The 15,585-nt window shown below is 32.6% G+C and overlaps 1 protein-coding gene across 1 annotated transcript; it reads left to right on the top strand.

Moving 5' to 3' along the window:
- Positions 1-3,988: 3,988 nt before the first annotated feature.
- On the top strand, positions 3,989-10,881 carry LOC147400553 (dirigent protein 8-like). Its single transcript, XM_086444606.1, has 3 exons — positions 3,989-4,521; positions 10,021-10,102; positions 10,771-10,881. Exons 1-3 carry the CDS (start codon positions 3,989-3,991, stop codon positions 10,879-10,881), a joined length of 726 nt encoding a protein of 241 aa, XP_086300732.1.
- The last annotated feature ends 4,704 nt before the right edge of the window (positions 10,882-15,585 follow it).

The raw sequence follows: 15,585 nt of genomic DNA, 5'->3' as shown, positions 1-15,585 counted from the left end.
AAAGTGATACTCTAAATCTAAGTCTTTTAAAACTGAAATTAAATGATAAATTCACCTGCAATCTAATTCCATCCAAAATAAGGTTGAGATAGAGCTGAAGTATCCTAATCTCAATGTTGTATACTAACCTATATAATCAGTAATTTAAGTTTTATGGATTTAGCTAAAATTGAAAATCCTAGGATTGATGCTTCGAACTAAAGAGTGACTCACCAGGATTTTAAACCTTCAACCTCTAATTGAATACGCAAATTGAAATCCGAAAACTATGGATGACAAGGACGATTGATGCTTCCAAATAATAAAACCAGATTTGCTCAAAAAAAAAAAAAAAACCTACAATCGATGTTTTAAAACCAGATTTGCTCAAGAAAAATTGAAAAAACTCACAATCTATGAGATCTGAAACAATAAAGAAACCAAAATTGATGATTATCTCGGGAAACACGAGGAAAAATGAAAAAACTCACAATCTATGAGATCTGAAGTATGAAAAATCCTATGGAACCCTCAAAGTCAGAGAGAGAGGGAGATGGTGGAAGCCTCCAAGACACCTTGAGTAAGTCTCGAAGAAGACGATCGCAACTTCGAAGAGAGCTTGAGATCGCTGCTTAGCAGTTTAAAGAGGAGAGAGAGTTGGAAGAAGTCTCAAAGACAATCGCAACTTCGTAGCTTAAAAGGGAGAGAGATATGGGAGAAATCTCGAACATAGAGATAGTGGAAATGTCGGAGACGATTGCAGCTTCGGCTTTTATTATTTTTTTTGTTACAAAATTTTTGTTGTAGTGTATGGTGGTGCCTATTTAGGCCGCCGCAAAAAATATGTCGTTATTTTTTTTTTCTTTTTTTAACAAACAACATATAAGTTAAAAATTTATTTTCCTGTAGTGTACAATGGCGCCTATTTTGACTACCGCAAAAAATGTCACTAAAGGATTGTATTTTTGTAGTGTCTTCAACTTTTATGGTAAATTAATTTTAATCAATTCTAACTCATCTTCAATCCAGCATTTTCAACCTGCCCTATATCTCTATAGTAGACAACATAGATGCTTTGATTTTTCTATCCAAAATTTTATCTGTTTTCTATTTCTCTAAGAATCTTATCTTATTGTTGATTCTTCAAAATTAGAGCACTACAACATAAAAGCGAATAGATCTTTGTGTAAAAGCGTAATTGATACTGTTTTTTGTATTAGGTGATAATTAAAGTTTTTCTTTAACACAAAAAATTTAGCGGGGAATTTAGACACATGTTTTACAAAAAAAGAAAAAAGAAAAAACCATCATCTTTTAATTAAGACGTTTAACATCTATTCTAAAATATGATTTGGAGAAAATAATTGAAGGGTTCGATTTTTAACTATAAGCTAAAGACAAGGGCTTTTTGCTAGTTTTTTGTTAATTAAAACATTGACAAAACCACCGATAAAAATAAAAATAAAAAGGTCAACAAGCCTTATCACATTTATTAGAACGTGGAAGGTTGTACGATATTCATTATTCTATCTTAATAGTTAATGAATATTTTCAGATTTACAGTTGTGCAAGTTTACACTTAACAACATATAACAAGTTATAATAGTCTGTTTTTTTTATCAAGATTATTAAAAATTCATTAAAAAATGTGTTTTACTCTCTTTTTAACTTAAGGTACGTGAATTATTCATAATAATTTAGAAATCCGATGAATAATATTTTCATTGAGAAAAACAAAAAATTCATGAATTTTTTGAGAATTGAATGGGAGATTACTAACAAGAAACTTGATAAAGGATTGGGATTTGTGCAAAACAACTTGATGGAACCAACTCATCGACTCAACTCATGAATTGTCTCAAATAGTTGAGCATTCAAGTCAAAATACAAGTAACAGTTACACATTCTCTCATAAAATTGAAGCAATATTTTCCAAATCTTACTTTTTCAATTTTATTACCACTTCTCTCTTTACGAAACTGTTACTTTTGAATAACAGAAGTACTATTTATATATAATCATATAAATTACAAAAGAATAATAATAGAATCGATACAAAACCCTCAATATTCTTTTAGTATTTTAAAAATAAAAATAACGTTCTAATGGTGTTAGACATTAAAAAACAATATTTTAAAGTGTTGGACATTTAATGTCCATCGACACTGGTTAATTTTGTAAACAACCGTTTGGAAATGAAGGGTATATTTTCATTCATAGATAATGATTTCGTAAAGAGGGTGTTCGTAAGAAAGTTAAAAATTTAAGGTTTAAAAAGAATTTAAGAGATAATACTTATATGATTGAGAAAGACTACGTGAGTGTCTTGTGAAAGGGCTTTCAATGGGCTGATCTGAGACCACCATAAATCTATAGGTCTCATTCAGATCTCAAATTCAATCATCTTCAACTTTTATTGTAAATTAATTTTAATCCATTCAACCTCATCTTTAATCCATTATTTCCAACCTCTCCTAAACATGATTTTAAATATCATCCAAAATCGAGACTGCTCGTCCAAGACGTCTCAACATCATCCACCAATGAGATGGATAGATTAGTCAAATGTATCGAATGTGATTTAAAACCACAGTTCATTTTTCTCATTGTTGAATGAGAACTTGTCCAAGACGACTCGATCTTGTTCATGGACGAGACGAAACGTCAAGACAAGTTTTTAAAGCATGCTCCTAATCCTTTGTAGACACACTTTAATTTTTCTACCCAGAATTTCATCCATCTTCTATTTCTTTAGGAATTTTAATTTTATTCTTGAGTTTTCAAGATTGGAACACTACTATATAAAAGAGAATAGATGTTCGTGTAAAAACTTAATCGACACTATTTTTTGTACTAACTGATATCTAAAGTTCTTCTTTAACAAGCAATTTTGAGGAATAATTTAACAGGGACTTTGGACTCCTATTTTAAGGGGAAAAAAAACCATCATGTTCTTACTCAGACATTTGACATCTACTCTAAAAAATGATTTTGAAAAAATAATTGAAGGGTGTGGTTTTTAACTATTAGTTGAAGACGATGGCTTATTGCTAATTTTTCATCAATTAAAATATTTTCTAAGAAGCTCCTAAAAGTTTGTGTAATAATAAGGGCGAGCACGTGAAGTGTGGGTTAGGCACACGTCTTCCCCCCTTGGATTTTTCTCATGATTTAACTGGGGGACCATGGCGGTGGGTTGTTGTGGTAGTTTTCCTGAGATTAGTCGTGGTGCGTGCAAGCTGGCCCGAACACTCAGTTAGCAAAAAAAATTAGGAGTTGTGCTAGAGAGACCTCAGTGGGGGACACTTTGGCGTGGTGGCGCGTGCATGTCTATAAATGCATCTTACTCGTATCTAGGAGAAAACGAATCATGGGCATGAATGTACCACCACGTCAAGATGTCTCTTGTGTGTCCCCCACTGAGATCACTCCTTCATTGATCTAAAATTAATTAGACCTTGTGGAGGTTGTTCCCAAGGTTTTAGGTTCAAACCTCTTGAATCCTTTCTTAAGCTAATCACTAACCAGATCAAGCAAAGTAATAATAATAATAATAATAATAATAATAATAATAATAAAATTTATTAAGTCATGCATGAAAGGTACAACCGGTTGTGTCAAGATCATAATAATAAAAGTATACCATATATCATATATCTTATATCTTATATTATCTTATATGAGTAAAAGTCGACAATTCGGATGTTGAGTCTATATCTTAAAGAACAATGCTAAAAAATTGGGGGACGTGAAAATAAAAACTAAAAAAATTCTTTTACGTGCTGTAGAAGTGTTGGTAAATGAAAAAATAAAAAATTGAGCTGTAAGAGCCTTTTTACGTAGATAGAGTATAGATATAGAGAAAAGTATAATATGCCTTCTTTAATAAAAGTAAAAGGTCAACAAATAATAAACAAAGCATATCTTCATCTATATATAGTTGTAGAAAATAAAAATCAAACATCCACCCCATTGTTATAGCACCTTAAAGACCATCGCATATCCCACCATGGCGCGAAATTTTCCCAAACACATCTTCTTCTTCATTGTCTTCGCCTTCTTCATCTCCAGTAACGTTGTGACGGATGGAAAACCACTCGCCCACTTCTCTCGATCCTTAGATCCAAGTGAGAATGGATTTAAACACAAGAAATTAACTCACCTTCACTTCTACTACCATAACATTGTTAATGGTCCCAACACCTCAACTGTCAAAATTACCAACACTACATCAAAAACATTCTTCGGTGGGGTGGTGGTGATGGATGACCCATTAACAGTGGGACCAGAGTTAACATCAAAGATCATTGGAAGAGGTCAAGGGATCTATCCCTTAATTTCACAAAGTGAGATAGTATTGTTGCTTGTCTCCAGTTTTGTTTTCACTGAAGGGAAGTATAATGGGAGTACAATAAGCATATTAGGGAGGATTAGAGAGGACGATAAAGTAAAAGAGATTCCTATTGTTGGAGGAACTGGAGTTTTTAGGTTTGCTAAAGGGTATGTTCAGGCAAGAACTCGGCTCTTTGATACTATATCTAGGTATCTAGTTTCGGAGTTTAACGTATTCATCTACCATTATTAATTCCTTTTTTTTTTTTTTTTTTTGAGGAGGTGGGGGTCTTTGTCTTTATTTTTATTGATGTATTTGTAATAATTTGAGCTTAAATGTTTTCTTGTGTTTAATATATATGTTTTATTGTTCATTTGTCTTCCATTAATAAAATATTTTTAATATTTTACTTTCGCCTCGAGTTTGTTCTTATGGAAAATGACTAGAAAACATACCGTCTTGACCGTGCAAGTGTGTAATCCAAATGTACGGATTATCCATGAGATAATTAGCAATAGGATGTGTATTACTAGGATACAAATGAATCCCAACTATTAAATTTCTCACTTGCATTGGTGAGATTGTTGTGTAAATGCCTTGTATTCTATTACACTACGCAGAATTGCAGACAATCGTGTAATATTTTCTAAAGGAATTTTCTATTTTGGGGAGTTTTGCTTGTTTTGATAACTCTCGATTATATAAATAGAGATCTCTAGGACTATAAAACTTAAGAGAGAATATAGTGATTGTTCTTGTTTTGTTCCGTGGGTGTAGGCACACTGTCGAACCACGTAAATCCTTGTGTTTTGTGCAATTATGTTTTCTTTGCTATTGCGATTTTTTCATAGAAATATGTGTTTTTTCTCAAGCCGTTGGAACATTTATAATTTTGAATAATGCTAAATTGGGTTCAAAATTGACCTCAATTCACACTTTGAAAATGTGGAAGTGTGTAGACAACCACACATGCTTTTCATTTAGATATGAATGAAAAGCATCTATGGTTCTGTGCACACCTGCACACCAACAGAATGTAAATTGAGGTCAGTTTGGAAGTCACTCCAAAATGACTCATTTAAGTTACCCTATAAGTACATGCTAATTGGCTATAACAGATCCCCTTCCCCACGTGGCATGCCCAAAAGTGTTAGTCAGGGTACAAGCTTGAGTTTGTTAGTCAGGCTAGTTGGACTCCAACATATTTACAATTGTAATGAGAGATGGTTAAGTATTGTTGACCCAAATCCTCATTTTTTTAAATATGAATATACCCTAGCCTTTAAATCAAATGACAACACATACCATACTACATGTAAAATGAAAATTTTGACGAGCCAAGGCCAAAAAATTTTAGAAACCAAATTTTGACGGCTCAGGGGCATTGAAATATTTTATGCTTCCAGATTTGATGGCTTAGATCCGTCAAATTTCTCCCATCCTCCATTAATTTGATGGTTTTGAGCTATTTAAAAAAGAAAAAAAAATAGTGAAAATTTTGATGCCTTGGTCTATCGAATTTTATGAAATTCAACAGCCTTAGGTTGTGGAATATGGGTTTTTTGACGTTGTGCCTACATTATTTGTTAATATGTGAGCTTCGAAACCTTTTGGGAAGGTTTGAGCTCATCTACTTGGATTTGGGAGTCGTCACCTGTCACGCCCTGAAATCCCAACACGAAACCCTATGATTCATCAGTTAGAATATCGAGGAGTAAGGTAACCAATCACACAACCTGATAGAACATTCACAAGCAATAATACTTATGGAAAAGAAAATATACGCAACAGAACAAACATTTGACGAACATCTAAATAAGAGTCTAGAGTAAACGGAAACAACCACCAAATACTGATATCATTAAAATCCTCAATCTCATAATATAGTTCTTATCTACAAGCAAAAATCGCTAGGATCCTCTATTAATCTTCAAAGACACGGCGGTGACAAGACATCGATCTGGTCCTCTTCAAAGACCTCATCAAAGAACTCCTCAAAGAACGATTCCTTAATAGCTGAATAATCTGTAAGGGGAATGATATGGTGAGTAACGAGGGAATGTTACTCAGTAGGATGAACGTCGTTCTAATAGCGAGTCATACATGCACGAGTAATCATTTGAACAGTTAAATAATTCAAGTTTTTCATAATGTAACATACGATAAATGTCTAAGCATATTTCGTAAACAGTTAAAATAATTTCAATCTATCATTTCTATTATTTAAAGTAACCTATTTATCTTTTAAATAAAAACATCTATCAAACATCACAAAATAAAGAAAATATACATAATAAAAACACGACGGTGTAGTTGATAAGAGAGCAAAGGAACACGTTGATATAACCGCCTTGACTATGACAATTCGTTATTCCAGATTTCCAATCCGACATGGAATCTCATCGTTATAATCTAATTTTGTGGTCGGTCTAACTTACTACAGTTGGATGACCATTTATCCGGTTCAAACTGTCCATTACTCAAGAATCCAATACTGAGTTCAACTAAAAGTGAGGTTAACCGTTTGACGACTACAGACTAACAGTCATCACTAACTAGCTCAAGAGACCCCTCACATCGAAGTCTATCAAGAGGCAATGCATGTGAACCCCGCCTATCTCTACATTATACCGCATTTACATTCAACGTTCGTTAAAAAATAAGTAAAATTTTTTTTTGGATCTCATAACTATAATATGTTCTAAGGTATCCCATACTACCAAAGAACATATGACATCTAGCGCTATCTTAAATTAACTCGCCACTTTCGGATATACGACAACACATCACTTTTTATGGATTTTCTATGAATCTTTTCTGGTAAAATAAATAGTTTATTTTTTATATATTATATACTAATTTTTTTGTATCGAAAATACAAACAAAATCTGATAGTGCTCTCCAATGACAATCATCTGTTATTTTCATTTATCAATTATCTCATTTATCTATCTATCATATTTTATGTGACATGGCCACTAAGTAAAACTAGAGGTACTATCCCAACAATCAATCAAGAACATACGTTCTCTCTACCAATCTATCAATCAATCAATCGTCTAACTTCCTATATATCTATCAAAGTAACTTCGTCTTTAAAGTTGTTTGAAATTCATATAGCATCAACCAATTCCATTCGATGGTTTTGATTAAGTAAAAAGGCTTGAAAAACATATTGAAATCGTAAGATATAAAAACTGAAAATCTGTGAAAATTTGACTAAGTGTTAAAAAAATGATTTTTTCAAAGTTGTTGAAATTGAAAAGCCCTCGATAACATGAGAAACATCATAAAATTTTTATTACTTAATTCAAAGGAACGCTTAAGATATCACGTTTTGAAAATCGGGAGAAAACGTCGAATTTTATGCTTTTAAAAAAAAATAAAAAGTTACATTTTGATACGATGAGATTTGGATCTTAAAATCATTCCCAACGTTTCAAAATGGAAGGTAAAACCTTAACTTCATTAAAAAACTTATAGTAATTGAAAATTACTTCAATATTTTTAATGAAATAAAAGTATAAAATGGGTATACATACTATATAGAAGCAACACAAATAAAAATTTGAACTAAACTCAACATTTATATTTTTTTTTTTGAATTGCTAATTTTTTCGTCGAAACTTGACAAAAATCGATACAAACCTTATACTACTCATAAAATGTATAAAATACATTAAATAAATCAAATGAATTAAAATAAATAAAAAATAATCATGTAAACATGATCCAATACGTTCAAACATGTATAAATATAATAAAACAATTGATTTATCGAAGATCACATGGATTTTCTATGAAATTATTGTATACTTTGAGTTATATTCGACGGTTGAACGAAATTTAAGATCGTCTCTGGCCAATTGCTAAATTTTTTCTCCGACGAAAATCGAATTTCTTTGTGTCCACGCGTAGTCTTTAACGAAGTGCACGACTTACCTTCTTAATGGCCAAATAGGACTCTTAGAACAAGAACCTTGAAACACAGTCAGAAAACCTCACTTCCCTAAACCCTTTTACACTCAAAGATCTCCTTTGAATTCTATTCTCACAATGATACATATAAGACCCTTTTATAGATCAAGGGAATGAGAGTACAACAAAGAAACAACATGTCCTTAACCGATCAAGAACAAGAAAATGAACTAACTAACTAACTGTCAATTCAGCTACCTCATAAAACTAACTTAACCGTTAGTCACATGTGGCAGCTGCTAGTTTGTAAACCACCAAACTAACATTCTACTTTAGCACTCCAACGTTAATCTCTAATCAAGATTGTCAATTTAAGATAGAACACTGCTATTGAATGTAAGTTCTGTTCTCAGCATGTTTTGTGTCACTTGATTTGAGTTGAAGACTTGTTCTTTTATGTGAGAATGCAAGAAAGAAATTTGATTTACAGTTATATTATTATTTTGGACATTATTATAAAAAATGACTGACCCCAAATATTTGTAATAACTCTTCGATGGTGATCATGACATCATTGACAAAATGCGCGTAGCTTTAGATATGAGACAACGTACAACTTGGTGCAATGCTTCACTAAAATTGATCAAGTAAGATTCAAACCCGAATCCAAGTCTAATGTAATGTTGGACTCATAAAATTTACCACAGATTTCTCAGAGTCAAATTTGTTATGTATTAGCAGGGGTACCAAGGTAGAAGTAGACCCAATATGAGCTAAAATAAAATTAGCAATTTATATGATAAAGATAGCCTAACATATATACCCTTTCCAAATTATGTGGAACAGTTTGTTTCTTGATCTCCAAGAAATGGACTTTAATTCCTAACTTTCCAGCTAAGAACTTGGTGTGTTCTTCTTCATTTTCCCGATTTTTTTTCATCAAAGAAAGTCTTCATAACCAGCTGCCATTTTATTTATTATATTTCTAGCTCCTATGTTTTGTATCAGAGATTTTGTTAGCTAAACTTTCTATCTAATTATGTATTAAAATTAGAGTAGGCCTAGCTTGACTAAGTTAGTAAGGAAAGTGTTTTTGTTAAAATTATGTTAGGAATGTGATACCGTCAACCCCAACACCACCTGATCATCATGGTGCCAAGGTCTGATTTTCATGTCTCCAATGTTGTCTACCTCGAGAACCATCCCACAGTCTGGACCTTAAGTTAAACAGTCGATTGGGGCTGATAGCAACACTACTCTTTATTTTAACAAAACTCAATTCCTCATGCATTGTTTAATTAATTGAACTTTGCTCATCTCCTTCAAATTTCTTATTTTCCTTTAATAAAATCATCTTTATTTGGTCATTTTATCTATAAGAGAGGCTTTTTCTTCTAGTGATTAAGTTTCAGTTACTCTCTCTGTCTTGCATGGGAATCCTTACATTAACACTGCCACTTGATTAAGTGATCTGAAAATTTATCATCACTGGAAAATAGTAAAGTTGTGCATTTGAAACTTTTACCTCTGTTTGACTGTTGTTTGTCATTCTAGAAAACTTCTAGTTGGCTCTAGGTGGTCTACCAGTAGTTGAAGAATGAACTGGTCATCTAATCAACCTTTTAGGAACACTATTTTATTTTTCATGAATACTTTTGAGTAGATCACTTCGTTTCTCCATTTTAGTATACATTTATGAATAAAACATGATTCATATTATGGTTTACAGATGGTAAAAAATAGAGGGTTGTATATCAGAATTCAGAATAACTTATTTCTCCATCTTGCAGATTCCAATTCGAATATTTGGGGATAGATGAAGATGTCGAAGCATTGGAGAGGGCTACAATTTGTTTGAAGAAGCTGATAGAGGTATGAGCTACTTCTAGTTAATTTTTTATTTGCTAATGTTCGCAACAAGGATCATCCATCAATTACATGCCAACATATGTTGTCTTCTTTATTTGTCATGAGGCATGCTAGCCAATGTACCAACTAGTTGCTGTAATCATGTATCCTCAAGAGTGGGATTGAAACAGATTCCTCATGTATCTTGGATAGATTAAAGCATATTTTAACTGCTCGAAAATTTTCTCTACATTGACCAATCACTCTTGCTCATTTAATACACGAGGTTTCATGACTAGTAGCAAAACTTAAATTGACTAGATCTGATTTTGATTGATGATCTCATTTTGCAAATACGATCATATGTAGTCTTATCCTTTGAAATGTAAGGCAGTGTACATTCCGATAACTTTCAAAGATAGGATTCCTTATTATGACAAATCACCACCACATTTAGAACGTCTTTGAGATTTGAATTTTTGACTGAGATTTGAATGCTTTCAGAACTCCGACATAGGTAGGAGTTTATTTAGTGAACTTGGCTAACTAACTATTTAGAATACTTTTTAAGCCTATTATCTATGATTTAAGTTCATAAATGAGAAGCAAATTAAAGGCTAAATATGGGAGATAATTCTTAAGATCTTGATAGATGTACCTAAATGTTATTCTAAATCTTCTCATAACTGTAGACCCATTCACCTCCAAACCAGCACTTTGACACTATCGGACAGGTGCTGTTGAGTTTGTATATTCCTCATGGCGTTAGGTTTGGATATGACTTTGTTGAGTTCCTTGATTAGAACTTCGTTGCTTGGGCCAAAACGAAACTTGTTTCATTATCTCTATGTTCATTTCAACTCAATACTCTAGCTTAGTCAAATCTGCTTCCACAAACTAGACTAGTCACTTTTAAAGCAGTTTTGATAATCTGAATATTTAAATACATTTGATAATATGAAATTCCCTATCTCCCTGTTTCTCCGATGAACAAATCTGCAAAGCTCTATCTGTTGATGTTCTACATAATTTGTTTTCTAAGATTATTAGTTGTGAATAGGGCTTGTTTGGTTGATGTTTTCATAGTTGATCTTCTATGATGTATTTCAACTTCCTAAGTAGGAGATCTTCTAAGAAAGTCCGACCCACTCGTTAACATGCCACGTGGATTCCTATGATGTTGCTAGACTGCTTCTTTAGTTTCTCCAACAGTAACATTAGATGCTAAATAAATGTAAAGGCCTCAGTTTTAAGTCTTAATGATAACAGTTAGGCTTTTACCTTGAGAGACCATTGGTGCCTCAATAGGTGTTGTATGCAATGGTGGTGAAACCAACTAATTACTGATTTCATTTGACTTGTATCAATTGCTTCTCTTCTTAATCCTTTTTTTATTTATTTGTGGCTGGAACTGATATTCACTTTGATCTGCAAATATTGGGAGAATGAGAAGGTCCGGCTAGATTATAGGTCAGTTCATATGTATACATTGGATGATGAAGTTGAGACATTCCCTTCAAAAGCACATGTGTATTGAATTTCATCCTCAAAAACAATGGATAGGATCTCATGTGGATCACCCAAGTTCTCAATGAAGTGTTGATATAATGATTGTAGCATACAGCGGAATGGTTGATCTGAAAAGATGATCATTTAAGTTGGCGTTGCATTTACACTCTTGAATAAGCTCTTTGATCCCCTTGTGGACTTGTGCAATTCATTTTTTTTTGCTTTCAGCTATACCACAGTTATAAATACACATTATACTTCTATTATAAAAATAATAATTTTAAAATAAAAAAAAATTCTTATTAGTGACGGCCATTCCCGCCACTATAGGCATTCAAAATCGTATTATAACTACGGTAAAAAATAAATTCGCGGCGGCCACTCTAGTGTCTCATTTATATCTATAGCGATAATAATAATTTCAATTAGTGGCGGTTTATGACTGTCACTATAGGTCTCATTCATACCTATTACGATGGTAATACAATCAATTAGTGGCGGTTTTTGACCATCACTATAGGGCCCCATATGGCCTTTACCTACACCACATATAGTGGCGTTACACGTGGCCATCACTATTAATAATAGCGGCGGTCTTTTTAGTATTTGCGACGGTTTTTGACCCCCGCTAAAAACTTAAAATTTTGTAGTGCAATTACAACAAAATTCATGTATGTCCTAACGATTGCATGTTGTACTGGAAGAAGGCTAACAATAAAGATGTTTATGACATTTGTGGAGTTTCAAGATGGAAAAAAGATGACTTGCTAGGTGATCAAAAGAAAATCCCTGTCAAGATTTTGTGTCATTTTTCATTGAAATCAAGATTGCAAAGTTTGTTCATGTCATAAAAAACTATTTCTGTCATGAGATGGCATGATGATGGTCGCATTAAGGATGAGATTTTGAGGCATCTTGCAGATTCTAAAGCATGGAAATATTATGATAGCATTAACCCATCTTTTACTTTAGAACCTCGCAATATTAGAATTGGTGAAATTGCCTCGACCCTTTTTTACTAAATAGTTTAAAAGGGTCCGATTGGTAAATGGAGATTTTTTGAGAAATGGGAGTCGCCACCTAGTTTAGGTAGAGGAACAAAAAATAACTCTAAATAGACATGGATCGATTCACGGATTAGAGAGGTGGGTAAGGGGTCAAGTTATGAGTTTCAGAAGGTGTTAGCATCGAACCAGCCCGATCAAAATGATCGATCTCTACTACGATCCAAAACTAACTTATAGTCAATGGGGAAGACTATGGTCAAGGTTATGGTCTAATCATCATCATCAATTTATGTTGGGTTTGCCAAACGAATCTTTTGGCTAAGATCCTTCAATCATTACATGATTTCTCAAATTCCACACAAAATATAAAGATTTGAAAAAGCCTTAATTTTGGCCCCATGATCTAAAATCAATTAAAAAACTTCACATGAAATATTTTCCAAATTGTCCAAAGTAGAAACTACTAAATTAGGACTCATAAAGTTTTCAAATTAGGAATATGAAATTTCCTAAATTAGAATTTGGAAAATATATGCTGAACTCCTAAATTAGAAATTTAAAATGATACATTGTTCAAAATGGAAAGTTTCAAAAAATGTAAATTTCTGAATTAGAAACTCCCAAATTTCCATGAATGTGAACCTTTTAAATATGAAAATGCAGAATCTTCTAAATTAGGAAATTGCTAAACCATGAATTTCTAAATTAGAAATCTATGAACATATGTTCTCCCAAAATAAAAAATTATGCAATCTTATATTAAAATGTTTTCAAATATAAATTTTCCAATGATTCACAAATAATTTCCTAAAAAAGAATTATATGAACATGAAGTCTCAAATTAGAAGATTATGGATTTGTTGAGAATCACCAAATTGAAAATTTACCAAACAACAAAGAATCCAGGTTATCATACTTACCAAATTAGAGATTGACAAATATTATTGCATAAAATTTTCAAATTTGAAAGAAAAATCCATAAGAAAAATTTCATATTTATCGAATCTTTAAACTAACCAAACGACCATGCATACATAATTTTCGATTTTGTCAAAATAACTGTCATTCAATAATATGCATATTTGTCAAGTTAAAGAGTGCACTAATCACATGGAAAAATCTTAAAATAATACGAAGAGCTTGAACATCATCATGAATCATGTAAATCCAATTCGAGCATAATGATCATGATAAAAAAAAATCTCCTAATCCTACTAATATGCAAATAATAAAATAAAAAATAACAAATAAAAATAAATAAGATGGAGGCATAAAAATATTCTCCTAACCTATCAATATAAAAACACAAAAATACCTAAAAAAACTCTCTAATCCTATTAATATGTAAGAATGAACAAAAATATAGAAAAAAATCTCCTTCTAATCCTATTGATATGTAAACGTAAGAAATGCCTAAATTTTTTTTTAATCCTACTAACGTGCACAAGTAAACAAGAAAAATAAAAAATTCATAAAAAAATGTTTTCGTAATCCTATTGACATGAGAAAACAAACAAAACATAAAAACAATGCATCTCCCCTATTGTGAATCATTCAAAACACAACAAAATACCACGTGGCATCAAAAAAAAAAAAAATCTTCTTGTAACTAATTCTATGATGATCATGACGCCAAAATCAATATGAACCTTCAATGTGAGGGAAATTTAACATACATAAAACAAAGAGACCAATAACAATGCGCCATGAAGAATGAGTCAGAAACGTAAGAGAGCACGAGGATGAAAAATAAAAAATAAATAAAAATTTGTTTACCTACTAAATCGAGAATGACATGATGGTTCCTTCTGGTACGACCGAAGACTTGTGAGTCCTTGTTGGGGCTGTTGCGATGGAGAGGAAGAATGAGGCGTTCAGTAATGGGCTTGTGTTGCAGGTTCTATGGAGAAGATGAAGAGGGCTATTGAAGGTGATAGAGGCAGCGAGGTGGCTGCTTTGAAATGCTGTTAGGAGATGTAGTAAGGGAAGGAGAGCTTTGCTGTAGTCAAAACGTGAAGAGTGAGGGCTGTTGAAGGAGAAAACGTGAAGAAGAGGTGAGGGAGAGGTGACTTGCAGAAGATCAAGGCCCAACCGATGCAGTTGTAGCAAGTTGTAGCAATGGAGTCGGCCAATCGTAGAAATGACAGAGAGGTCTCTGTAAAAGAAGATCGATGGAGAAGAAGTCGTCCAAAGAGTGAGAGAGCTAAAGAAAAACGGAGGTCCTTCAGCCCAAAAAAAGAAGAGAGACCTCGTTGGAGAAGAGAACCCCCTCCATATAGAAACAAGTTTCTAAAAGAATTTTTTTTTCACACCTTTCTTTTTGTACTTTCTTTCTTTCTTTTAGAGTTTGGGAGTAACAATCCCATGCTACTCACTATGTGAAAAAAGCCCATATTTGACGATCTTAGCCCATCAAATTTTGAGAAATTTGACGGACCCTACCGTCAAATATGCCCGTCAAATATTCTCTTGTAGAATTTTTTTTTTTGACAGCCCTAGACTATCAAATTGATTGGAGAATGGGCTTTAAAAAAAAAATCCATAGAATATGACCGTCGAATATGGAGGTTTAACCAACAATAGGACAATCCTCTAATTCACCAATCACAATAAATGAAATAATAATATAAAAAACTCAGAAAAATAACAAAACAAAACAAAAATCATAAAACAAACTTCAAATTAAACTAAACAACACAAAATTCATATTATATATTGAAATTTCATTACTAAACAAGCTCTAATTGAAGCAATTGGGCAGTTACAAATGAAATTACATCACATAATTGCTTAGAAATAAAATACAATTAGAAGCAAATGGTCGTGATGTTTTTGATCCCTTCTAGCTCTCTCCGCTCTATCGTGTCTTCTTATTTTCCTCAAGGTTCGGATTTCCCCTCCATTGCTACTGTTTTCTAAAAAATCCTAATAGCGCTCTCGTACTTACACGGAAAAGGTTTGGTACATCGAGATATCAACCCAAAGTAATAG

This window comes from Akebia trifoliata, chromosome 6, assembly GCF_017979445.1.
Source record: "Akebia trifoliata isolate Shusen 1 chromosome 6, ASM1797944v1, whole genome shotgun sequence".
In the NCBI taxonomy this organism is placed as follows: Eukaryota; Viridiplantae; Streptophyta; class Magnoliopsida; order Ranunculales; family Lardizabalaceae; genus Akebia; species Akebia trifoliata.
Note: the sequence above shows the minus strand (reverse complement) of the source record. Positions and strands in the feature narration are given on the sequence as shown.